At 35.1% G+C, this 27871-nt stretch overlaps 1 protein-coding gene and 1 pseudogene across 5 annotated transcripts in view; one reads left to right on the top strand and one right to left on the bottom strand.

Moving 5' to 3' along the window:
- SLC38A6 (solute carrier family 38 member 6) overlaps window positions 1-27871 on the bottom strand; it is a 93351-nt gene that overhangs the window by 39036 nt on the left and 26444 nt on the right. For all 5 annotated transcript variants that reach the window (XM_032344403.1, XM_032344402.1, XM_032344404.1 and 2 more), the window contains 7 exons: window positions 21870-21948; window positions 11179-11261; window positions 10649-10707; window positions 3186-3251; window positions 2910-2963; window positions 1194-1273; window positions 224-324 (listed from right to left, as the gene is read on the bottom strand). In XM_032344403.1, coding sequence (XP_032200294.1) covers window positions 224-324; window positions 1194-1273; window positions 2910-2963; window positions 3186-3251; window positions 10649-10707; window positions 11179-11261; window positions 21870-21948 — 522 coding nt within the window. The remainder of the gene's footprint in view (window positions 1-223; window positions 325-1193; window positions 1274-2909; window positions 2964-3185; window positions 3252-10648; window positions 10708-11178; window positions 11262-21869; window positions 21949-27871) is intronic.
- On the top strand, window positions 5368-6258 carry LOC116591986 (annotated as a pseudogene).

Genomic DNA, 27871 nt, shown 5'->3' with positions numbered 1-27871 from the left:
CAGGCGCCCCTGAAGTTATTAATCTTGAACTTGATCCACATGTATTAAAAGGAAGAAAATCAGTTTTTTTAAAGCCCATAAAGCTACTACAGTACTGCACTGAATTTTAGCAGCCTAAACAAATTAACTTATTAATGAAAGGCAGAAACAAAGTCTATATTCAGGTGTGACATCAACTATAGAATGATTTCTTTTGTCATTGGTAATTAAATAATATACTTACCATAAAAAGTGAGGTACCCAAAGAGTGCAGATACAAAATAAATGAGAAAACTTAAAACAATTGCTGTATGGGTTACATTTTGCATTCTTTTCTTTGAAGGGCTAAAAGACAAAAATGGCAAAAGTAGAAACTATGATCTGAATTATATCTAAAGAAACAAATATCTCCCAAGCTAGTTGTCAAGAGGATTTCTTAATTGCTCAAGACCTACTTTATTAATAACTATATACCAGAATTTCTGATTTGAAATTACTGTGCAAAGATTATGCTTCCAGGAAACATTCTCAAGTTGGATGGAAATAACTCTCAATTGTTTTTATTTTATTTTTTTTGTGTCTGTAGATATTTATTTTTTTTCCAACTTCAGGTTATCTTTATTAATAATATTAATAGGGATCACATTAAATTTATATATTAACTCGGAGAGAATTTGCATATTTAGCATATTGAGTTGTTCTTTTTTTTTAAGAATTTATTTATTTATTTGACAGAGAGAAATTACAAGTACACTGAGAGGCAGGCAGAGAGAGAGAGAGAAGGAAGCAGGCTCCCTGCCGAGCAGAGAGCCCGATGCGGGACTCGATCCCAGGACCCTGAGATCATGACCTGAGCCGAAGGCAGCGGCTTGACCCACTGAGCCACCCAGATGCCCCTTGAGTTGTTCTTTTTTCACTTTTTTTTTTTAAATTATGTTCAATAAGCCAGCATATCATTTGTTTTGTTTTAAACTAACACTTAGGGGCACCTGGCTGGCTCGGTTTGTAGGGCATGTTTCGGAGTTGTGAGTTCAAGCCCCACACTGGGTGCAGAATTTACTTAAAGACAAAATCTTCAAAACAAATAAATAAACTAACACTTAGAATCCAGTGATAGGAAAGAATGATTCATAAAGGAGAATGTCATTTGATCTGAAAGACTAAGTAAAAAGAAGTTCTTAATATACTTAAAATATTTCAGGATCCTATGGTACCTTTGAAGTTCACAGTATATTGGCAATATGGAGGTATGGCAGAGAAATGAAAAAGCCATGGTAGGTATGGCATAAACACTCTGGAAAAGAATTTAAAAAGATGAAATTATTAAATGCTGTTCTAGTGAAGCCACTACTTCAATTGATAATAAACTCAGGTCCAAAAAAAAAAAAAACCAATTTGGTCAAATTTATTTCAGCTTGCACAAATCATCTCTTTATAAAATAAGGTGTTTTGTTTTGTTTTTAAAGAGAGACACAAGTATGATCACCAACAAATGTTTTGCTTGATTGTTTAGACCTCCTGTCCTAGCCACAGTATATCTTGGCTGGCTTCTATAGCATGTTCATGGTACCACCAACCGAATCTAAGGGAATACCGAAAATACTAATCACATCTTAGCATTTTTAACTAGGATCTGTTTCAATGGGAATGAATATGATATATTCTAGACTGACAAATTCTTAAAGATCCACTGAAATGCACAAACATAAGTGTTTTCTTAATTAAAATACTTAAGAGCCAGAGGAAGTTATAAAGCAAACAAAAATTATCATCTAAGTGAAAATACTGTCTTTATATAATGAATGGTGATGATTTACTTTCTCTTTTTTACCATAAAAAGATTTCCCTCTAACAACTTTAGGCTCTTTGACAAAAACTCCAGATGAGTGAAGACCTGTCTTGAAATATAATGCCTCCTAAAATATCTGAAGGGAGCTGCAAAGGAAAGCTATAGCATTTCCTGAGGCTGGATTAGGGGAATGAGAATTTAATTCACAATTTCTTTTAAATATATTGCTCAATGTCCTGGCTTGTCAATTACTCTACAGAGATCTTTAAGGCAGATAGCCTTTACCATGTAAAGGACATAGTAATCTCCCTTATGGAGCCAGAGAGACATTTCTTATTGAAAAACTGGGGATAAAAAAGGAAAATTCTTCATGGAGGACTTAGCACACTAACATGCTACACTAATTGAGTTGTGCCAGAGTGGAGGGGATTCTAGTATCTGGGACTTAGATTTCAACAGAAGCAAAAAATGTAGAAGTTTCAGAAGAAACTGGTGGCAACGGGAAGACTTTGGGCTCTTCTGGAATAGTAAAGTAGACATCCATCCATATCACAGCTCCTGTCTCCTCTGCCAGTGCTCAGGGGCTCTTACAGACACTTCCAGGATCCTGGTTCCCAGAGATGGCAAGGAGACTTGGTCTTCTAGTCTCTACTCCAAGCATCATAAATTTCAACTTTGGAATGTCAGCCAGAAGATACATTGGCAACACTCACTTGCTGATCCAATGATGAGGCTGTTTAGCTACAGACCGAGGTTCTACTCACCGGGGAGGAGTTTTTGATATAATTGGCTATTTAGCTTTACAAGTCCAGAGGGCAACAGGAAGTCTGTATCCGCAGAGGACCTTATTGGCCAGACCAGACATTTGGTAAATCTGTTCTTTTAGGCAGTGGCCCATTTAAAACAAGCTCCATTTAAAGGCATGCCAAAAAAAAAAAAAAAAAAAAAAAAGGTGGCTGTTTCATAATGGGCCACCCTGTGTTAAATAATATTATTCTTCTGGTAGGCAACCCTATACTTAACACTTTCATGAAAATTAATTAGTTACAGGTACAAAGACCTAAGAGACCCTGTTATACAAATCTCTTAAAACTTGAAATGTGAAAAATCAACCAAAAGTATCTGTTAATAACTTACACACCTCTTTGGAGAAATGAAAGAGCCTTGGTTTACAATCATCTGTAGCATTTGAAATCTGTTTAAGAGAATTGAGGGGAAAAAGAGAAACCAGCAGTCATTAAAAGTCAGAATACATCAACAAAAATGATGTATTTATTATTAGTAGGCTTTCAAATAAAAATATTTCAAAACAAAGTTTTATAGTCATTACTTTTTCATTAATTAGGAAAAAATTCATTATTAGTCTGATTTTTTTTTTAGCTTAAAAAAAAGGAAGAAACAAAATATAAACTATTACCTGGAAGTATTGCTCTACATAATTTAGTGGCAGAGGACAAGGAATGGACCACTTTTTAATTATTACCTGTAAAAATAAGTAGAATCCACACTCAAGATTATTTCTTGTAAAATTCATGACAAGAAATTGATTTCAAACAGGTCAGCATTATTTTGATTAAACTAATACCATATCAAATAATAGCCATTTGATAGCTAAAGATTCTTTGCTCATATTATTTTTTTCCAGTTAGAATGGGTCATCCTTTAACATGGTTACCTATCTTGAGGGGAGAGGGGATGCTGTATATCTGTCTAGCGGGGTTCTCCCCCATTAAAGATGGAGAGTCTTCTCATGTCAACTTTCAAAACCCCAAAAGCATCAAGGCATTAAAAAAAAGTACAACTCAAAAGTGGGAACATGATGTTTTTAGTGACAATGGTATATATACTATGGCTATTTGTGGACCTGGCACCAGTAGCAGATAGAGAAAAATTAACAGCAGTTTGGGAAATGGCCACAAGCAGAAAGAAGTAGGGAACTCATGCAAAGCAGGAATTTAGGGATTTCTGATGGAGAAGTTCTGCACTGCTGACTTTTTTAAGACTTGTATTACTTTTAACAAATGTAGATAAAGCAGGCTAAGAAAAGTGCACATAGCTAGCAAGCTCTAGCTGTTAAAAAGAAATCTTTAAAAAATTCAAAGAAATCCAGAGGGATGAAAATCTCTCGGGATTTTACTCTGGATTGTGGTACCACCCTCCTCGACTTACACTTGTGGTTGTGTGGACATTACCACTGTTGCAGTAGTTTCAGGGCACGTAATTACTCTGCAAATATTTGCTCCAGGCTGGAACCCAGCATCCACAGGGGCAAGGGAGAATAAAGGAAGCATTTGTCCTTAGCAGGAGACCAATAAGTAAATACTAGTCCTATTGCTCTTTAGTATTTATCTAGTTTTTGATTTTAACTAATTCAAACAAAATTTTATATACTGATAAAACAAATCTAAGAAAAACATACACTTCTATAGTTAAGTTAATGAGTGAGCTAAAGAATTACTCTTTATTAAAACCCTCACCAACTAAAAAAGAAAAGGAAATGAAAGGATAAACTGAGCAAGTTGCTTAGATATTTCTAGGTAGGTTTTCAATATGAAATAAAACTAAATGGTCAACTTACCAAGACAGGAAAAAAAATCAAAAGTGATAATTTCAAATCTGTTTTCTGATATGTTTTCAAAAAAGTATGAGGAGGGGGCAAGACAGAAGCTAGAGCAGCAGGGTGATTCCTGGTCTCTCTCTCAGCGCTACTTCAAATTCCGTGTTGCACATCTCCCCCTTAGTAGCAGTGGTGTGGGGGTGGCAGCAACCATGTACTGAGCACCTGTGTACCAAGGACTTTGACAAGGTCGGAACGTGAGTGAGCTCATTTATTTTATTAGCTATTATTATTACTTGGCTTGGCAATCAAAATATTTCAAAACATGCTCCAAAATACAATATAATGATTCTTTCATTCATTTTTTAATAAATTTCTAATTAATGAAAAGGTCATTAGCAGTTTGGTATTATATTAACATAAAATTCAGTTACCATAGCTAATTTCCCTGCAGACTCCTATCCCAAGCCCAAGCCTGCCCAGTGGGATGGTGAGATGTGCTGTTCTATAAAGTACAGTACAGAATGGGAACAGAAAGACACCCAACAACAAAGCGTGATGGGGAGGGCTTGCTCAGGTTGTAGATAGAACATGGTAAGAAGAGAACTCCAGGGGTTAGAAAGGCAGAGGGAAAAATAATTCACTGGCATCAAAGGCCCTTCTTTCTCTCTAAGTTCTTCTCATCTTTCGAGGTGCAGCTCAAGTTTAATTTCCTTCTCTCCATCAACTGCTATGACTCTTATTCTGAAGCAAGTAAAGCAATAATTAATTATGTATCATCGACATGGTTCTCTGTTGTTTTCCAATCAATTTTTCTCATTTCTCCTATGAGACTGACAGATCCGTAAGAGCAGTGACTACCAGTCTATCTGAAGCACTGATCATGCCTCACTCAGTGCTCAGAACAAGCAAGGATTCTGACTATGAACCATCCACAAAGTTTTCTATTTTGATTACTGGCTCATTAAAATATTACTTAAAATACTAATCTGCATTCAAGACAGAACTTTTGGAAAGAATGGCAATCCATTTGTTTTCTAAAATGGACCGAAAAAGGTAAGTCCATCTGGTTACTGTCATTCTGAGTCACTGCTAAAATAAAATGGATTTTAAAAATTTTAGATATTTCAGAGGAGGCAAAATTTTATTTTAAAATTTTTAGACAAAATAAAGATCTGGGACAACAGATAAGACTAGGTTTGGGGGCACCTGAGTGGCTCAGTTGGTTGAGCTTCAGACTCTTGATCTCAGCTCAGGTCCTGATCTCAGGGTCATGAGTTTGAGTCCTATGTTGGGCTCCACACTAGACCTGGAGACTGCTTTAAAAAAAAATTTTTTTTTTTTAAAGACTTAAGTTTTGCTTTCCATCTGATAGCAGGCATCTGCTCCAAGGTCAGCCAAGATGGGCGTTTAAAGTACATCCAGGAGCTATGGAGGAAGAAGCAGTCTGGTGTAATGCACTTTCTTCTCAGGGTGCACTGCTGGCAGTACCCACAGCTCTGTAGGGCGCCCCCCCCCCCCCGCAAATTCCCCACCCAAGCCAGCTGATAAAGCACATGGACTGGGGCCCAAGGCCAAGCAAGGTTATGTAATATATCAGATTCACCACAGTGGCCCCAAACGCCATTCCTAACAGTGAGACCTCGAGCAAGCCCGTGCTAACCAGCTAAGGTTTCCCAGAAGCCTTCAGTGGGCTGCAGAGGAGCCAACTGGATGCCACTGTGGGTCTCTGAGAGTCCTGAATTCTTACTGGGTTGGCAAAGATTCCAGGTACAAATTCTTCGAGGTTATCCTCATTGATCCATTCCATAAAGCCATGAGAAGAAATCCTGACACCAAATAAGCCCACAAGCACCGGGTGACACAAGGGCTGACATCTGCAGGCCACCAGAGCCGTGGGAAAGGGTCACGGACGGGTTCCAGCACCCCATGAATGGTTCTTGCCTCAAGGCAAGGGGTAGACACAATACTCTCTGCTAATATAAGGAATGTTTGTAAAATCCTTACCTAATCAACAATTTAGCTCAGTCATGGCTGCTTTAAAGTGTTCTTTGTCAAAATGAGTTCTCTGTAGATTGTTTCATGAATGCATTGTCAAATTATGAAAGTTAAAGTGCAATAATGTTTGAAGACTGTAAGTGATGGTGTGTCTTGTTCCTAATAAGATAAACGCTTTTATCTTTGCTTTATGTCATTAGGAAGTTTATATGCCAGTGTTTAAAATGCTGTTCAGGGGGCACCTGGGTGGCTCAGTGGGTTAAACCTCTGCCTTTGGCCCAGGTCATGATCCCAGGGTCCTGGGACCGAGCCCCTCTTCGGGCTCTCTGCTCGGCAGAGAGCCTGCTTCCCTCTCTCTCTCTGCCTGCCTCTCTGCGTACTTGTGATCTCTCTCTCTCCGTCAAATAAATAAATAAAATCTTAAAAAATAAATAAATAAAATGCTATTCGGTATGATAGGTGTAAAATAAATTCCATAAAAGTGGATGGCAGAAGCTAGCCACATCACTTATGGGCACATGTAATGAAACCTACAGCTTCACTGGAGTGATATAATATTCTGCTGGTTTACTCTCAAATGGTTGTTTTTAGGGGTTTGGTAAGAACAAGCTTTTTAAATTGGATTTTGCTTGGAAATGTGAAGAAAATCCAAATCCCTTATCATGATCATATGCAGAATAATAAAGTTAACTAGGGCCCACATTTTTAGGTTTAATCCAATATTCCACTTAAGTAATTGTTGCTTTTCAAAGAATAGTTTTAAAGAATGCCACCATTTTTAGAAGAACTGAATAAACCTATTGTAAGAGGGTTCTCTTACAAATGAAAATAAATCCTCCTTAACCTAAGCAAAATTGCCTTGATTTCCATAGTACCACCGAGGTTCACATAAAAGGTGGAGGCTCCTGATTCTATCCCATGACTCTGTGGGATCTATAGAATACTGAATTTCATACAAAGCAGCCAGTAATGTATTTACACCAGTGTATATTAAAAACTAGTAGAAATTGAATATTAGGTAAATGAGAAGAATTTACCTTAAGATTTGTAAGCTAGTAACCAATGCTAGGATTGGGAAACTGGCAGCCATCAGATAAGCTTTTAAATATGAGAGTAAAAAATTAAAGTCGTCTTTGATCAGAATTTTAAAAAAAGACTAAGTTACGATTTACATTATTTAGAGAGTGTAATTTAAGAAAGTAATAGGTTTCTTGACTGATTTTTTAAAAAAAATTTATCTTAAGAATTTAAAAAAATGTAATATAGATATTATATAGATTTATAAATACATATTGACCAAAACAATAAATGGAGCCATTGACACCATTCCAAAAAGTCTGGGTTGATATACACATGTATCCTTCCCTAACCACTATGTATTTCTAACCTAATTATTTAGAAAATATAAAATAAAAGTCACAATTAAAAGGAGCATTTTTAAAAAAGTGCACAGTGTCTTCACTGTGTCTTCACTGTCCCGTTGTAGACCAAATTTAAGCTGTGCTCACCAGTAAAAATTTGAGCAGATGGTTTGTAAAGCATTACAATAAGTACAGAATAAGGGTCTTATTTCCATATGACTGTACAGTAAGAAATCTGCATCAAATTTAAGAGTAGCTGCCAGGACAGAAATGAATATTGTGAAAACTACAAAAGACATGCCATATCAATATATTTCACATGCTTCAAACTACTGGCTATAAAAACCCAATTACTCTTACCTATGCAATGCTTGGATTGCCAATTATCTGTGAGGAAAAAACCGAGTGTTATCTAGACTGATTCTGTTTCACATCCATATGTTCATTTGCATACACAGGTCATCCCTAACCATACAGATGTTTCTCAACCATCAGTTTATGAAACTGGACTACTTTCTAGCACCATATAGAAAAATAAACTCAAAATGGATTAAAGATCTTTAATTAGGAATAAACATGAGACCTAAAACCATAAAATTCCTAGAAGAGAACATAGGTAGTAATTTCTCTGATATCAGCCATGGCAACATTTTTCTAGACATGTCTCCTAAGGCAAGGGAAATGAAAGCAAAAATAAACTATTTGGACTATGTTAAAATAAAAAGCTTTGGCACAGTGAAGGAAAAGCACCAGCACAACAAAAAGGAAACCTACTGAATGGGAAAAGGTATTTGCAAATGATATACCTAATAAAGGGTATTCAAAATACATAAAGAACATATACAACTCAATGTCAAAAAACCAATTCAATTAAAAAATGGGCAGAGGACTTGAATAGACATTTTCCCAAACAGGACATATAGATGGCCAAAGGACACATGAAAAGATGTATCTTTTTACTAATTATCAGGGAAATGCAAAGCAAAACCATAATGAAATGTTACCTTATACCTAACAGAATGACAAAATAAAAAAGACAAGAAATAACAAGTCCTGGTGAAGATTTAAAAAAATACAACCCTTGGGCACTATTGAAGGGAATGTAAATTGGTACAGTCACTATAGAAAACAATATGGAGTTACCCCAAAATATTTAAAATAGAAATACCATATGATTCAATATTCCATTACTGGGTATTTACCCAAAGAAAACAAAAACAATAATTCAAAAAGATATATGCACCCCTACGCTTATTGTAGCACTATTTACAATAGCCAAGATATGGGAGCAACCTAAATACCCATCAATAGAAAAATAGATAAGAAAGATGGGTGTGTGTGTGTGTGTATGTACACACAATGGAATATCACAACGCCACAAAAAAGGGTAAGGTAGTGCCATTTGCAACAACATAGATGGACCTAGAGGGTATTTTGCTAAGTGAAATAAGACTGAAAAAGACAAATACCATATGATTTCACTCACTGTGAAATCTAAAAAAAAAAACAAACCAAAAAACCAAAAAAACACCAAATGAATAAAAAACAAAAAGCAGAATCAGACCTATAAAAACAGAGAACAAACCGATAGTGGCCAGAGGAAAGCAGGGAAGAGGGGTGGGCAAAATGGATAAAGGAGAGTAGAAGAAACAGTCCCCCGGTTGTGGAATGAATAAGTCATGGAAATAAAATGCCCAGCATAAGGAACATAGTTAATGATACTGAAATAGCATTGTATGGTGACAGATGACAGCTATAGTCACGGTGAGCAAAGCATAGTGTATAAACTTATCAAATCACTGTTGTACACCTGAAACTAATGTAACACTGTGTCAACTATACTCAAAAAATAAAGTGCCACTGCAAAAAAGAGTCCATTTATGGTGAGAATAACTATTGTCTCCCTTTTCAATGTGGAACCTAAAAAGTGTATGTTCAGGGGTGCCTGGGTGGCTCCGTGGGTTAAGCCTCTGCCTTCAGCTCGGGTCATGATCCCAGGGTTCTGGGATCGAGCCCTGCATGGGGCTCTCTGCTCGGCGGGGAGCCTGCTTCCCCTCTCTCTCTCTGCCTGCCTGTCTTCCTGCTTGTGATTTCTCTCTGTCAAATAAATAAATAAAATCTTTAAAAAAAAAAAAAAGTGTATGTTCATGCATGTTACCTAAACTTACTGTGGTAATCATTTTGCTATATATATAAGTCAAGTCTTTATGCTGTACACATTTAAGCTTATACAGTGATGTATGTAAATCATATCTAAATTAATTGAAGGGGGAAAAAGTGTATGTTCAATTCATTTGTCTCTAAGATAGAAGTCAGACAATTTGAGGTGGGGAGGGCAATGATTTTTAATGCTGATAAATTCAACAAATGATTAAATGTAAACACTGTTAAGTATTTTAGTTTTAAGAGCATCCATTAAAGTTTTTCTGAACACTAACACCAGGGTTCCTTCCACCTCATTTAAATGATCTAAAGTTGTTTCACCTCTGCATCCCAACAGATAGTTCAACCTAAATTAAATGCATCCTGGATTGTTGTGACAGCTTGAAAATCTGGCTCTATAATATGGTTTAACTACTGAGGTGTTGTGTTGCTCCTTTGGGTACCATTTTTCTTTGACTCATTTTCAACAACAAAGAATCGTTTAATCACATACACACCCAGTATTATACAGAAATAAACGGATACACACATCGACGCAAAGAATTAAACTTCATCTAAGGTTTTAACAGAGTCAGTGTGCTTTCCTTTCTAGTTAACCAAAAGAGATACTGGATTTGAAAGGATGTTCTAGCTAAGCCTCTTCAAAATAGGTACAATAATTTTGTGGAATAAAAGTGCTTTCAGTAACACACTGAAATAAAACTCTGACAGAAAACAGAGTTAAAAGATAAAAAGAAGACATTAACACAATAAGTTCAATTTTAGTGAGGAGATAAGCAATATACTGTATTTTAAACTTACCACGAGAGCAAAGAACACCATAAAGAAAAATGATAAACTACTTGTGTAGCCAAGAAAGCCTGTAAAATAACAGTAAAATAAAAAGCAATTTATAAGGAAAGTGATCCTAACATACAGCTAAAGCTATACATCTTGGGCATGTTTTCTATTACAGTGCTTGGTATCTGGGGCTTAGGGCTGAGAATAACAACATTCCAACTATCTGTCACAGATCATTTATGCAGCTCTGTACAGCAGAATTGGAACTGGCTTACCACTAATGGTACACTGTAAGGAAAGGCTGCTCTTTAATGTTCCACTGTAAAGATTTTATTTTAGTGGGGCAGACAAAATACTACTACAAACCAAGTAATAGGCTAACTAAGCAAGGCTGAAGGCTGAACAACCTAAAATAAGTCCAAGTTCAGAATTATTCACTGTTACCACCCTTCTGCTAAAAATGTGGTACTGTGAAATTTAAAAGCCCCTTAACGTTATCTTCTTTCTTCCTTCTTTCCAAACAAAAACTGTCTTCTTCTCTAAAGACTTACCTATTTTAGGAAGAAGTGCAAGAGGGAACACAATTCCAACACAAATGATTATTAGTAGTGTTTGTCCATCAAGATACCAAGACCTAGTAGAAAAAAAAATAGTCCTATCTTAGGCACAGGAATCCAGTGCTTGTGTTTACACACACACACACACACACACAGTTATAACCATTACAACCACCCATTAGGAAAAGCCTACTTCCTTTCATTAAAATATGTTCTTGAGGGCGCCTGGGTGGCTCAGTGGGTTAAGCCGCTGCCTTCGGCTTAACCGAAGATCGAGTCCCGCATCGGGCTCTCTGCTCAGCAGGGAGCCTGCTTCCTCCTCTCTCTCTCTGCCTGCCTCTCTGCCTACTTGTGATCTCTCTCTGTCAAATAAATAAATAAAATCTTTAAAAAAAAAATATGTTCTTGAGAAATCCCATTATTCTTATTAATGAATTTATATTTAAAAAGGTATCAAAACAATGAGATGTCATTTTTCAACTACCAAATTAGCAAGTATTTAAAAGTAAGATAATAGTCAATGTCGCTGAGGAGTGACAAGGTGTACACAAACTGGTGAAGGTAGGGGTGCCTGGATGGTTGAATCTGGCTGTTGTTTTTGGCTGTTAAATCAGTCGGTTGAATCTGGCTGTTGTTTTTGGCTCCTCATGATCTCAGAGTCCTGGGACTGAGCCCCAGGGTCAGCTTCTGCGCTCAGCGGGGAATCTGCTTGAGTATTCTCTCCCTCTTCCTCTGCCCCTCCCCCATGCTCAAGTGCACACACACACTCTTTCTCTAAAATAAATAAATAAATCTTTAAAAGTGGTGAAGGTAAAAACTGTGTATATTACCTTTCTGGAAAGCAATTTGGCAAAAGATATTGAAAATTTTCAAATATGTAATACTTATAAAAGATTATTAAAAATAAACAATCAGAGACGCCTGGGTGGCTTAGTCAAGTTAAGTGTCTGACTCTTAATTTTGGCTCAGGTCATGATCTCAGGGTCATGAAATGGAGCCTCCAGATAGCCCTGTGCTGGGTATAGAGCATGCTTAGATTTTCCCCCATCTCCTTCTGCCTGCCCCCACTCCTCCCTGCTCATATGTACCCACTCTCTCTCAAAAAATAAATGAATAAATAATCAGTTGGAGTGCCTGGGAGGCTCAGCCAGTTAAGTGTCTGTCTGACCCTTGATTTCAGAATTTCAGCCCAGTTTTTGATCTCAGGGTCATGAGTTAAAGCCCTGCACTGGGCTCCATGCCAGGTGTGGAGCCTACTTAAAAAGTAAATAAATAAACAATCAACAATAAGAACAAAAATATTTGTAGAAAGATGGTTACTGAAAACATTTAAAATACTGAAAACTGGAAACAAATATCTAAGACTACAACAATTTAAAAACAAATTATGGGACTATGGGACAATCATAAAAAAGAAAATTCTACACATATAGTAATGAATAATATAACAATATATTGATATGAAAACATCCTAAATATACATAGCATGATTAGCAATTTTGAGGAAAAGCATAGATTAAAAATGGAAAAGAACTGCAACATCTTGATAGCCATCATGTTTTGGTGGCATTAAGATGGGTAATTTTTCTTCTTCACAGTTTCCATATTTTTCAAGTTTTCTTGAAAGAGCATGAATTACCAGGAAAAAAATATTACATTTTTCATATAAAGACACGAGAATATTAAATGAAAAAAAAAAGGTAGCTTAAAAGTATGATGATGTATTTGATTACTAAAAAAAACCTGAATGAACATTAACAAAAAAGCCAGAAGGATATTCTTAAAATACCAGAAGGAGACATTTCTGTGTGGTAGCAATATCAGCAATTTTTATTTTTTTCCTTGTTTGCATATAGATGGTTTCAATTTTCCAATATAAAATACATGTGTGGAAATTTTTTAAAAGTTAGAGTTAATTCCCCAAGAATTTAATAGTAAAGACTTCACTTTAGTATGTAAAGGACAAACAATTCATGAAAGAAGTATAACTAGTAAATACACATGAAGAAAAATCCAATCTCTGGTGCTAATTAAAGAAATAAATATGAGGCTGTTGAAATTAAACTAGTAAAATTATTCAACAAGTAATATTCAAGGATGTGGCACAACTGGTCCTTCAGGCATTGCTAGTGATCTTGTCAATCAGTACTACTTCTGGGAAAATAATGACATTACGTAGCAAATGCAATAAAAACATGGTACTCTAAGAAAATAATCTATAATTTAAAGAATTCTATGTGCATGAAGCTATGAATACAACATTACTGTAACATTAAGAAGGTGGAGGGAAGTCACATATATTTAACAAAAGAAAATATTAGGCCAATAAAACCATATTCAGTGGAATGCTATGCAGCTAGAAAAAAAGACAATTTAGTAAAATGGAAAATACTAACAATGAAAATATAAAATATATGATTATTAACTATGTTTTAAAAAGCTTTTTGAGAAAAACTAAAAGGATAAAACAGTGATTAGGTAAGAGATGTTATTATGTCTGATTTTTACTTGCTTTCTTTTCTGAATTTTCTATAATCTTTTCACTGAAACATGCACATATACACACATGAAGAGTAGTAACCAAGTATAGTTAATGTCAATATGGCAGCTGGAGCATCAAAGACAACAGGGATTTTTTTTTCCCCCAAATCAGTTGGCAGGGTGCCTGGGTGACCCCAGTGGGTTAAAGCCTCTGCCTTCAGCTCAGGTCATGATCCCAGGGTCCTGGGATCGAGCCCCACATCAGGCTCTCTGCTCGGTAGGGAGCCTGCTTCCCCATCTCTCTCACTGCCTGCCTCTCTGCCTACCTGTGATCTCTCTATCAAATAAATAAATGAAATCAGGGTCAAATCATTTGGCAGATACTCTCAGAATTCCCAGCTGGTGAAAATGCATCCTCTTTTTCTACCAAGTAGCTAAAGTCACCCACTGACATGTTAAGTTAAGAAAATGGATACAATTCCTGGAAACAGATAATATATCAAAATCATGAGAAATAATAAATATGAACAGAGCAATAATGAGTAAAGAAAATGAATCAGTGTCAAGAACTTCCCAACAAAGAAATCCCCAGAACCAGATAGTTTTACTGGTGAATTCTACCAAATATTTAAAGAAGAATTCATGCCAATCCTCAAACTCTTCTAAAAAACTGAAGAGAGGGGAATATTCCCAAACTCACTTGACAAGGGTAGCATACTCTTATACAAAAGCCAGATAAGGACACTACAAAAAAAGAGAACTACACATCAATATCCCTGATGAATACAGATGCAAAAATCCTCAACAAAATATTAGCAAAATGAAAACAATGGCACATTAAAAACATCATACGCGATGATTAAGTTGAATTTATCCCCAGAATGCAAGAGTGCCTGAACATATGCAAATCAATAAATATGATACAGCGTATTAACAGGATGAAAGATAAAAATCATACGATCATCTCAACAGATGCAGAAAAAGCATCTGATGAAATACAACAAAACTTTTATAATAAAAGCCTTCAACAAATTGGGTAGAGAAGGAATATACCTCAATATAATAAAGGCCATATACAACAAACCTATAGCTAACATCATATTCAAGAGTGAAAGGTTGAAAGCTTTTTCTCTAAGATCAGGAACAACAGGGTGTCCACTCTCACCACCCTTATTAAACATAGTACTGGGAATCTTAGCTAGAATAAATCAGGCAAGATAAAAATAAATAAATAAATAAATAAATAAATAAATAAATAAAAGGCATCCAAATTGGAAAGGAAATAGTAACTCTGTATTTGCAATCATATGATCTTATAGGGAGACTATCCTAAAGACTCTACCAAAATGGCTGTTAGAACTAATGGACACATTCAGTAAAGTTGCAGTTAACAAAATCAACATACGGAAATCAGTTACCTTTCTATACACTAACAACAAAATATCTGAAAAAGAAATAAAACAATCCCATTTACAATAGCATCAAAAAAATTAAAATATGTAGGAATAAATTTAACCAAGCAAGTGGAAGATGGGTACACTGAAAACGACAAGATAGAACTCCAATGACAGAATTTGAAGAAGAAACAAATGGAAAGATAACCTGTCTATGTTCATGGATAGGAAAAATTCATTTGTTAAAATGTCCATGCTACCCAAAGCCATCTATAGATTTAACGCAATCCCTATCAAGATTTGAATGATACTTTTTACAGAAATAGAACAATCCTAAAATTTGTATGGAACCACAAAAGATCCCACAGAGCCAAAGTAATCCTGAGAGGGAAAACAAAACATCATACTTCCTGATCTCAAACTGTACTACAACGCTGCTGTAGTTATCAAAGCAGTATAGTACTGGCAAAAAAACAGACACATAGGCCAATGGAATGAATAAAGAGCTCAGAAATAACTCTGTACCCATATACAGCCAAACTGATACTTTCAAGGGAGCCAAGAGCGCTCAATGTGGGAAAAGTGTCTTCCGTGAACAGTGTTAAGAAAACCAGATAAACACATGCAAAAAGTGAAATTGGTCTCCTCTCTTATACCACTCACAAAAATTAACTTGGAGTGGATTAAACAGATTAAAGACTTAAATGTAGCACCTGAAACCATAAAACACGAAAACATAGGGGGAAAGTTCCTTGACATCAGCCTTGGCAATAATTTTTTGGATATGATACCAAAAGCACAAGCAACAGAAGTAAAAATAAGTAGGGTTACATCAAACATGCAAAAAGCTTTCGCACAGCAAAACAAACAATAAACAAAGTGAAGAGGCAATCTATGGAATGAAAGAAAATGTTTGCAAACCATATAATTGATAGGTGGTTAATCCAATTGAAAAATGCACAGAGGAAAACAACGGCCATTTTTCCAAAGAAGACATACAAATGGCCAACAAGTACATGAAAAGATGCTCAACATCACTAATCATCACAAAATACAAATTAAAACCACAGTGAGAGACCACCTCACACTTGTTAGCATGGTTATCAAAAAGAAAAGCAATAACAACTGTTGGTGAGGAAATGGAGATAAAGCAATCCTTGTGCACTGACAGTGAGAAGGTGAACTGGTTCAGCCACTATGGAAAATAGTATGGAGGCTCCTGAAAAAATTAAAAATAGGGGCATCTGGGTGGCTCAGTCGGTTGAGCGCCTGGCTCTTGATTTCAGCTCAGGTCATGATCTCAGGGTCTTTGGATGGAGCCTAGCAAGCAGGAGTGCTCAGCCAGGAAGCTGCTTGTCAATTTCTCTCCCTCTCCCTACCTCCCCCCTCGTGTACATGCATGAGCTTGCACTCCCTCTCATAAATAAATAAATAAATAAATACATCTTTTTAAAAAATTAAGTGATCCTGCAATGCGCTTCTGAGTGATATATCCAAAGGAAATGAAAACACGATATTGAAAACATATCTGCTTTTCCATATTTATTGTAGCATTACTGACAGTAGGTAAGATATGGAAACAACCTAAGTGTTTGTCAATGGATGAATGAATAAAGACGTGGAGGTGTGTATGTAGGCATTTATTTTTAAATACCATATATATATAATATATGTGAAATAATGGAATATTATTCAGCCATGAGAAAGAAGGAAATCTTGCCATTTGTGACAGCATGGTTGGATTATGAGGGTGTTATGGTAAGAGACAGAAGTCAGGCAGAAAGACATCATTACTGTTTATCACTTACATGTAGAATCAGAAAAAGCCAACCTCGTGGAAACACAGTAGAATGGTGGTTACCAGCAGGACTGGGGGTAGAGGAGCCAAGGGAACTGCAATGTTGGTCAAATGGTACAAACTTACAGTTATGAGATGAGTAAATTCTGGGGATTGTGACTGTAGTTAACAATAATAATATACCTGAAAGTTGCTTAGAGAGTAGATCTTAAATATAACAGTGATGGTGGGGTTAGCTAACACCACTGTGGTAATCATACTAGAATATAAAAGTGTATCAAAATGTTGTACACCTTAAATTTATACAATGTTACATGTTAATTATATTTCTTTTTTTTTTTAAGATTTTGTTTATTTATTTGACAGACAGAGATATCACAAGTAGGCAGAGAGGCAGGCAGAGAGAGAGAAGAGGAAGCAGGCTCCCTGCTGAGCAGAGAGCCCGATGTGGGGCTCAATCCCAGGACCCTGAGATCATGACCTGAGCTGAAGGCAGAGGCTTTAACCCACTGAGCCACCCAGGCGCCCCGTTAATTATATTTCAATTTAAAAAGAATGAAAGAAAAGGTTTTCCCCCACACGGGTTTCAGCCCCTGGCTTCTAACATGGACTTCATGATTCACTGTGTCTCTTTTTTATTCCTGGTTTCAGAGAAAATCCTTTGTAATGTATCTTTAGTGGGTATTGGTGGGTGCCAACAACTTCCTTTTAAACAGAACAAAAGAGGGAGCAGCAGCAGAAATAGCACCATGATCACAACTTTCCCTTTTTCACTCTAATTCATGTCTTTAGGAAATGCCTGTGTCAGATCCTAAAACCTGTGAGTACTAGCACAAGTATCACTAGTACTCACAGACCCGAAGCTGTGCTCCCTGCATTTATATGAGCCTCTCAATCCCTGTATGGAGGAGGACCTAAGGGCACAGATATTAAGAATACAAAATGATACTGTGCAGGTTCATCTTCTAGTCACTCTTGAGTAAGTATCAAAATGGGAACCTCAAAACATCCCTCGTTGAGGAACACTTTGCAACTAAATTTCTGGAGCCGGCAAAAAGCCCAGGGCTCTACGCTTAAAATCTTCTTCCTTCAGGGACCCAATATCAGAGCCAGACAATTGCAGTGTCAGGAGGAAAAAGACCCAATGCAGCAGCAGAGCAGATTCCATGTGTTAGCTCTGTTGTCCCTACCATCATGAAGGTGGAGTTGTGCAACGGGCACATTCATCCTTAGGATCCAAAACTCTTCTCTTGCATAAGAATAAACATTTTGAAATCCTGAACTTTACAACTTATACTATTATCACTAGACTATGTCAGACCACAATTCACTCATGCCCAGAAGCCACAAGACTGCCCAGAGCACTGAACTGTGGGACTGAAAACAACGTCACCGCCTCTCAGCAGTCTCTAAGCGTCACCGTTATGGTATGTTAGTGCAAGAAGAGACCTCAGAGATCCTTTGAGTCAACAACTTCATCTTATATGTCTGTAAAAGCAGCAAAAAGATGAGAATGATCTTAGTGACAGGAGAAATGGAAATAATCTCTACCCCCCCTTTTAAATGATTTATTTGAAAGAGAGAGAGAGAGAGTGCGCATGCACACAAGCAAGGGGAGACATAGGAGGAAAGGGATAGAGACAGGCACAAGGCTCCATTTCACAAGCCTGAGATCATGACCTGAGCCGAAACTAAGAGTAGACGCATAACAGACTAAGCCACCCAGGCGTTCCTGATCTCTATTATTGAATAGTCACTCTTGAGTTTACGGTATTTTTCAGCTACTTCCTCATTTTTCTCAAGATGGTGCTTTCCTTTACACTCTCCTAGTCACAGGATTGAATTTTAAATTACTAATATCAAAAGAACTTTATTGCAAAATATAATTTCTCTATTCCTGGCTTGGCTTCTGGTTATTATTAATCATTTCTTATACTTATTAAGGTAGATTAATAAAGCCAATTATAAACACAGTGCTTTTCTTTATCATTCAACTATAAGGCAATTCAGTAACATACACTAAAGGTAGTTTAGATTTGATATGCATGTCACAGGCAACTGAATTGTGTTTGGCAATGGATATTTTCCAAAGAACAGAGATGATTAAACTTGGAAAATTAAACCCAGCCCGAGAAATACAAACCAGCAAAAAGTAATCTCCAAAAGCACATATTAAATAAGCATATTTTATAAATCAAGATTTTAGAAGAATATACTACCCTTAAATTTTTTCCTAAGAGGAGAAAAAGAATTATCTAACAGAACCCCTGTTTTCCTACTGTAATCTAAATATGCATTCCTTTAAGCCAAAAGAATTAGAGTAAAAAGTTTTATACTTCCTAGAAAACTTGTTTGATCTATGGATTTAATCCTATATGATAAAAATGTTCCAAGTATGAAATATAGAGTATAAATCTTTAGCTGTATTGCAAATGCTTTGGCATGCAGATGCTTTTTTCCATATTTTAATGAAAACCAGATTTATTTATAAGTTGCTTTAATTTCATTCTCGAATGGAATGGAACAAGAGTATCATATGTTCTGAATTAGGATCTTACTCACATCCCATATCAATTATGTAACTCAAATGCAAGACAACTTAATTGTGTCAATCATATTCCACTGACAAGATCATTAAATGTTAACAGAGAGCTTCCAACTTTTAACAGCCATAGATTTTTAAAATATAAATTATTCTCCAAAAAGTACAGATGCCTCATACAAGTTTGGAATAAGTATTATAGCTTCTGACTTCTAACAGTAATTGTTGAAATTAGAATATTATGAACATAAAGTTTCTTTTTGATAACATCTTTATAAAGGCTTATATTTCACAAAGGTACATCAAATCTCACAGAAAATAAGCACACATGAAAGACCTTAAGTGCAATTTATTGTCAATCAAACCCTAAAATAAAAGCATAACAATATCACATTGATCTCAGAAAAAATAATGCTACGTAACTTTATTTAGAAATAAACTGTCCTAGGTAGTTGTCAATTACCATAATATTTGTTTCTTAATTATTTTACAGCATTAAGCTTTGAAGATTGGTGATTTATCTGCATTCTAACCACTTAATACAGTTTCTTATTGGAGTTTTTTACAACTCTGAAATATAAAACAAGCAAATGTACTTCATGTATAAAACAAGATGAGGCTGTTAGAGAGGTGTACAATTTTCAACAAAACACAGATGATGCAAACTGGTCATAGTATTTTGAAGTATACCTTTAAAAATTCATTTCTGACATATAAAAATATCATTTTAATCAATTTTCTACTAATATGAGTAAGATGGGGGTTAATTTTTATTTTTTTAAGCAAATGAGGAAAAAACCCAACAAAATAAATGGTAACTGATTTAAAGTGAAAGCTATGGCAAAAGTATCACATTTAGAGAAAGAAGACCTAAGTTTTAATAGCAGTTCTGTCTCATACTACCTTAATTATTTCTAAAATTTTATAAGCATGTTATCCCTCCTCTTTCCACAAGGCATATAGCAATTAAAAAAATGTAAAAAGAAGTCACCAAATTCAGGAGCAGGGAAAAGGCAAACACGTGACAACTACTGGGATTAACAGTTTATGCAGTATATTCAAATTTGACTCTGACCTCCCTGGCAGAGCAAACAAGGAAAATCGACCTTTAATATAATTATTATTATTGAAATTTCTTTATTTTTAATTGAGGATATATCTGACATTCAACATTCAGGAATTTAATTCTCCACATTTACACTATGCTATCAGCTTACAAGAGCATATATATATATATATAATATCTTATTTGATCATCTCAACAACTTTCTTAAGAAGGCAATATTGGTATGTCCATTAAGACAGGTGAAGAAACCTAAGGCTCAAAATTAAGTTGTATGGCCAGAAGAAGTAAAATCAATTACCTGAGGTCAGTGACATGGATAGAACACATGTCTCCTTACTCCTCGTCTAACATTCATGATTCTACTTCTCATTGCCTTGAGTTCTTAGCCCTACACTATAAATTTGTCACACAGAATTTTTTGAGTAATGGAAATTGTCCTGAATATTTTTACAGCAAATGAAAAAGTGAACTTCACATAGCTCTTTCTTATAGCAATTGTTCATCAAACTAAGGGCATAAAACTTAAATGAATATGGAAACCCTACAAGCAATAAAGTACTACAGAAAGGCACAGTATCTTCTGATGATGAAAAATCATTAAAGACTTCCAGTTCCTATTCAGATCTAAAGTATACCATACTTGCCTTTTATATAAATATGTATTTGCAGTTGTCTAAGTAGAACTTTTTCATGGAAGTCGAGTTGTAAAAGCTAAAAAAGTTAAAAAATTTGCCCTGCAGTTCAGAACAAGTACAAATATTAGAGCAAAACAACCAAATATTTAAGTCCAAAAGTCTGATGGGTTTTTGTGTTGTGGTTTAGAAAGTGTGTGAAATAACTTGATGACACTTAAAAAATTTATTCTCTCTTTTCCAGTGTATTTTTCTAAAAATTTCTTTTCCTATGCAATGAAAGGAAAAGTAAAATAGTTTGCTTTCCCATAGAAAGAGATGAGTCAATAGTCTTTATTTTTTTTGAGTCAATAGTCTTTAGAACCCAGTATTTTATAAATAATAAAGGAGAAAGGAAGTATAATGTGGTTTAGTATTGTTTATAGTATTGTTAAAAACCAGGAAATGAAATCATTAAGTCCCTGCAAATCATTTATTTTTTCAAACCATGCTTTAGAATAGCAATCTCACAAGTGCGGCTGTAACTTTACCACGGCGGTTTGTGGAGAAGTGACAGCAGTGTGATCCCCTCCCCCCCTTTGTTTAAGACATTTATACTCCGTACTTCTCACCATTCCCCATTCCTACCTGAGTCTTTCACAGTCCCAGAAATTTCTCCTTTCCTCTTCTCCAAGAGAGAGTTCCCCCCTGTCCTGCCCATTTTACCATATCATTAATAAATACTTATTGAATTAACAAATGAGTGGATACAACATAAAATATTTTTTCTTACCCAGTATGGTCTCCAGACAAAAATTCTGAAATAGCAGCAGGAAGCTCTGTTTTAATAATTAAAAGATAAGATGACATAGCTGCAAAAAGGATAAAAATAGTTCCTATTAGAATTCTATAATTTTTAGTCATTTAAGAATAATCTATACAGAAACACAGATGTCCATTAGGACTTTGACGACATGTGGAAGATTAACTCATACTGCACTATCCCAAAGGTATAGACACACCAGGAATGGAGATAAGTAACTTTGCAGAGAATAACTGGTAGTTCATTAAGTAGTCTTTGTTTACATTTCAAACCCAATACAAACTGTTTAGGTAAGAGAAATGGTTTAATTACAGGCCATTTACAAATAAAATTTTCTTTGAAGTTTTGCATAAATTTGTGTATGTTTTCAACCCTGTTCAAGGCATCAGAAGTTAGTTTAGCAATAACTGATAAAGAAGCAGGAGTTTAATAAGTACAGCTAATAATTTTGATTACTTGTTTCTTCTTACTAGAGAGAGACAGGCTCCCAGAAGTCTCCCTCTCTCCCACTCCCTCTTCCTTTCACTGCTTGCCCCCAACACACATAACATTATGCATGTTATTATAAAACAGAAATGAAATGTATTATGAATTACATTTTAAATTGTCCCTAAAACTGATTAGAAAAGATTCAATGGAAACCATTATGCATATTAAAGGGACAAAACTTACAACTTTTATTCCATTTTATTAACAGCTGGGATCACCTTTATTATGCAATCACAACCTGAAGCTAACACTGCTTCTTATATTTTAACTGACAGGATCCAAGAAAGAACTAGCTTTTTTAGCATTTTAATAATGATCCTATTTCTGATGTAGCTATTAAAAAAAAAATCCTATAAACCTTCTATCATATATTAGGAAATTTTTTAGTATGGTCACAAAATATAGAACTCACTTATAGGTAAATACTTGAGTTTAAGCTTATATGTTTAAGTATATAGTAACCCAGATGACTGGAATCAGAACTCAGTTTAACAGAGTAATAATCTCTCTTTCCCCCAGAGATTAAGGATATATTAAAAAAGGACCAACAAGAATATATCCAAGAAGAATAAAGAGTGTACTCTGTATGCACATTAATTTTATTACTTATTTATATTTCAGGAAACATTTCAGTTTCTCCTTAGACCTACAAAAACTAAGAAAACAAATGAATGCCAAGTCTGAATGGTAAAAACTGATTAAAAGTTTCGAATGTTTAAGAAGAAGAGTGTGTTTTTTTCAAACAACATATGTAAACATAGCTAAATTTCTCCACAATTATTACAGTGCTGTGTGGCTAAGAAAAAAAAGGAAATATACTAGTTGCTATATAAATTTATATGAAGATAGACAATAAGCAGATACACATAATTTTTTAAGTAAAATGACATACCCATGGCAAAATAAAATTTAGAATAGTTAATACTCACTTCTCTGTAATGAGAATACATATATATGCATTTTCCAGTTTATGACTATTTATTCTCCCCCCAAAATGCAGTTGTTGAAGTACAGCTTTTTCCCCAAGAAGTACAGTACCTTTCTTCAAACTCATTTTGTTTGGGGACATTACAATGATTATATATGAAAAGGTGTTCTGTATTGTTCATACTGTCAAAAGGAAAAATGCTATCAATTTGGCACAGAACAGAAGGAAGGTTTCGATTAACCTCCTCCACTCAAGGATTTGGAGGTCTGTGTTTATAATACTTTATCTATTCCAAAGAATCACACACATATGGTATAATGAAAATCATGAGCTGAATTTTCTGAAACTGGCCTAGAGCTGTTTAAATGAATCTTGCAAGGAAAAAAAGAGGGAAAAGTACCTTGAACAAAAGGAATGCAGACTTCCTATACAATGTAATTTATTATCTGACCATCAGTCTTTCTTGCTTGGATTAATCCAACACCACATGCATTTCTAAAGTTTCAGACATTCATCTCTTTCAGTAATTTTCTATTATTTCTTTTAGATCTTTAGTTGTAAAAGCTTCAATGAATATGATATCGTATTTCTTTCTAATATACAATCTGTCATTCTTCCCAGAATTTCTATTAGCCCCTGGCTAATCATCTGATCACTTTTATCCTCTGTTGTAGCCTTAACTCTTTGGTTTTCAAATGGGAGTCCTATTTCATTAGATTCCAGTCTGAAGAATCATGTATATTTCAAGAAACATGAACTCACCAAACATATGTTTCTCTCTCAAAAAGAGATCTCAGCATACAAGATATAATAAAACATGTAAAATACTGCTTCTTTCTTACCGAATGCTGGTGTTTGTTTTAAGAGCTAAAAAACCACACAACTCCCGATGAGGAAAAGCCCCACTAATTAAGCAGGTAAAACAAAAACACTATCCTTTTTACTGTCTTAATCATTTTTTCTTAACCACAAGTAAACTTCCATTCGAGGACCTAGCACCTTAACATATTATATATAATACAGAGAAGAAATAAAAGAGATTGCCAAACATGCAGTAACTTAGGAAATATATCTTAGATTCACAAAAAAAGGATAATTAGCTCAATAAAATAAAATAAGAAAAGTTTTAAAGATATAATATCAATAGTAAGGCTCATATACCCATTGTTTTTAACCAAAAGGTTCACTAGATCAAACAGCTGCCTGCCAGAGCTCTTGTCTCATGTCTTCTATTAATGGCATAAGGAAGTGTTTAAAGACTTATTTTAGAGACAGGTCATAAGCAAGAATTTGTAAATGATTTTTGCTGACATCAATACATAGCATAGACTCCTAATACAAGACACACCACGTTGTTCTCTAAATTAACAGCTGTAACAGGGTCATCCATTTTAGCCTTCATTATGGTTAAGTGATTCTAGCCCACCGACTAGCAAGCCAGAAGACTTGGTGCTAGAGACATACCTTGATGACAGGTATTCAAGCCATTACAAATCATTTACTTTTACCACATAAACTAAACAAGTATTCTTTTCTCCTTCATCTTAAACATAACTAGTAGAACTCATTTAATGGAAACTACCCTGGGAAGGAAATTTTTAAAAATCTGTCAATCTAATCACAACACAGAAATTGAAAGTATTCTTTGAAAACCATGTGGAAAAGCAACTGTTATATTAAGAAATGACTAAAATAGGGCAAAATCTGATTAGGCAATAGCAAGTAGTAAGATATTAATATTGGTTGATCTAATCATAGAAGAGAAACACATGAACTGGGAACATGGATGTTGAAGGGAGAGATGTCAGAAACAACAGAAAAGGGGAAAGCGCCCTGTTGAGAGAAGAATCATAACAGTGAACATCTGGGGGTTCTGAATGCCTATTCCATGCTTCACAGTATTCTAAGTGATTTGCAAGCTATTTTCTTAATTAACCTTTACCACAAAACTGTGAGGTAGATATTTATTCCACAGATACAGAAATGAAGGCACAAAGAAGTAACCTGCCCAATGTAGTGATAGTAGAAACAGCCAGTCTGGCTTGAGAAATGTGCCCTATTAACTATCAGGGAAAAGTGCAGGAGCAAAGAGAAGAAGAAATCACTACTGCAAAGAAAAATAAGGGAGGTCTGTCAAAAGGACCACTCTCTAGAATTATTTTGCGTCTTTTTCATCGGCATTTAAATGACAATTGCTTACAAATACTGATGTCAATGGGTAAGATAAAGGAAATGAATGAGAAGTCTTAAAAATACTACATTCATTTCACTTTGACATATTTTCAATGTAATTTATTTCAGCTTTGTAGCTGGTTTGATAAAAATTATTAATCCAAAAGTCCTCAGATAAGCTAAGGAGTTTCCTGAGGGCCTCTACTGCTCATCTACCACTATGATTCTAATGCATCTGCAACTATTATTGTAATTCAGAGGGAAAAGCTTCCTATTCTCACACATTTGAGATATTAACATCAAACTGAAATGAAACAAACAAAACTCTTCCCCAAAACCCTGAACTCACATGGACTATTTTTCCCAGGACTCCTTAAAAAAAATTAAAAGCCTCATTTGGAGTCTGGGCCTAAGAAATCATTAGTTTGCAAAAATAATTACCCTTTTTGTTAAACTCTTAAAATACACGTATGAAGATAAGATTACATACAGCTATTTTTAAAACAGAATGAGGTTTTCAGCACTTGGAAGAAGTTCAGCAACTTCTTAAAGGATTAGTCAGCCAGCCCTAAACAGATGTACTATGGGAGGAAATAAGTTTGCCTTCCCATCTGAGAGACTCAGTTTTACTTCAAACATGTTTTTAGTCCTGTATAACAACAGGTTTATTCTACTCAACTTGTCTTATTAACCTGGTGTCCCTCTTAAATGTCCAAATGCCAGTGAGAGTCTATCCCCGCTCAAAATAGTACACAAGACAACCTCTTTTTCTAAAACCCCCCAAAATGTCATTTCCTTAATTTGTACATAAATGGAAATCAAAATACATGGAGGAAAATTTTCACCATAATCCCAGGAAAATGTTTATCTTTGTTTTTTTATCATTTATCAAGATCTTAAATTTGAACACAAAAGGAGAATATTTACTATTCTGAAATCCTCCAATAAGCTTCAATAAGTCACAGGAATAAACAGTACAACATAATGAATACAGTGGAGGATAGTATAATAGCAATGTAACAAGACAGATGGCAGCTAGGCTTGTGGTGAACACAGCATAATGTATAAATATGTCAAATCACTAAGCTGTACACCTGAAACTAATGTAACATTGTGTGTCAACTATAGTCACATAAATAATTTTTAAAAATTATTACTAAGAAATATATTACTTTCAGAAAAAAATTTTTTTAATTTTTTTGGAAAGATTTTATTTATCTATTTGACACAGAGAGAGAAAGAGAGAGCACAAGAAGGAGAAGCAGCAGGCAGAGGCAGAGGGAGAAGCAGGGACTTCTTCTGAGGACTGAGTAGGGAACCCACATTCCAGGACCCTGGGATCATGACCTGAGCCCAAAGCAGTCGCTTAACTGCTTAACCCACTGAGCCACCCAGGTGTCCCTCAAAACCTTTTTAAAGTGACATGTTGCCAGCAAATTTTATCTGTGAAAATAAATTTTTACTTGTGGGAAAAAAAATCTCCTTCCAAATTTCCTGCATCTTTCCCACTCTGAAGTAGTACTTTCTAGAATTTCTGGACAGTACTGCTCAGGCTCAAAGAAGCTGCAGTATGTTTACAGATGAGCTGACCAGCAGATGGCGTTGTAACAGCACGCCCAGTTCCAGTCTCCCAGGGGAGAGTACAAACTAAAACATCTAAAATGACTTCACTATCCCACAAAAAAAAAAAAAAAAAGGCAGAAAATAAAACCAAATAGTTTCTAATTTATTTAATATTAAATCGTGAATTTTAAAAATTCTGAGAATTTGAAATTTTTATAGTTCTCAAATTATTTATACATTTCTGATGATGAGATTTAGAAATTATGCTGCCAGAGTATAAAAAAAGGCTGCAGAGCTTCTCTTAAAACTTAAGATTTCCAGACTGAGGTATTAATCAAGACTGCTGGGATAAGGTTTGTGGGATCTGTGCCAAAATGGAAAATCTAGATCATTCTAGCACTTTCAGGAAGTTCCAGTAATGTTTAGGGTTCTACTTTCAAAATATATAGCAGTGATTCAATCTTTAATCTCCTTTAAGAAATTGGGGCTTTAAAAAATTAATATGCTATTGATAGTGGTCCTTCACATTTTATAAAGAGCAAAGTAAGGATTTAACATACTCAGAGTCACTAACCTTTCCACACTTTGAGATGAGTAGGACATAAAACCAGAAAAAAAATCAAGTAACTCCACTTTATCATGCATTTCTAGTTCACAGGACTTTCTCTGGTTTGACTAAAAACAATTTGGGGCTTATGGTTTGAATACTAGGACTATTTAAGCCTACTAAATGGTCTATCTCAAGAGTTCAGATGAATGTGAAACTAACTACTTACTTAGGTTTTTAGGAAAAGAATCTCATAATGCAACACAGCTAGAG

This window comes from Mustela erminea, chromosome 5 (genome assembly GCF_009829155.1).
Source record: "Mustela erminea isolate mMusErm1 chromosome 5, mMusErm1.Pri, whole genome shotgun sequence".
Classification (NCBI taxonomy): Eukaryota; Metazoa; Chordata; class Mammalia; order Carnivora; family Mustelidae; genus Mustela; species Mustela erminea.
This window is presented reverse-complemented; position numbering and strand designations above follow the sequence as displayed.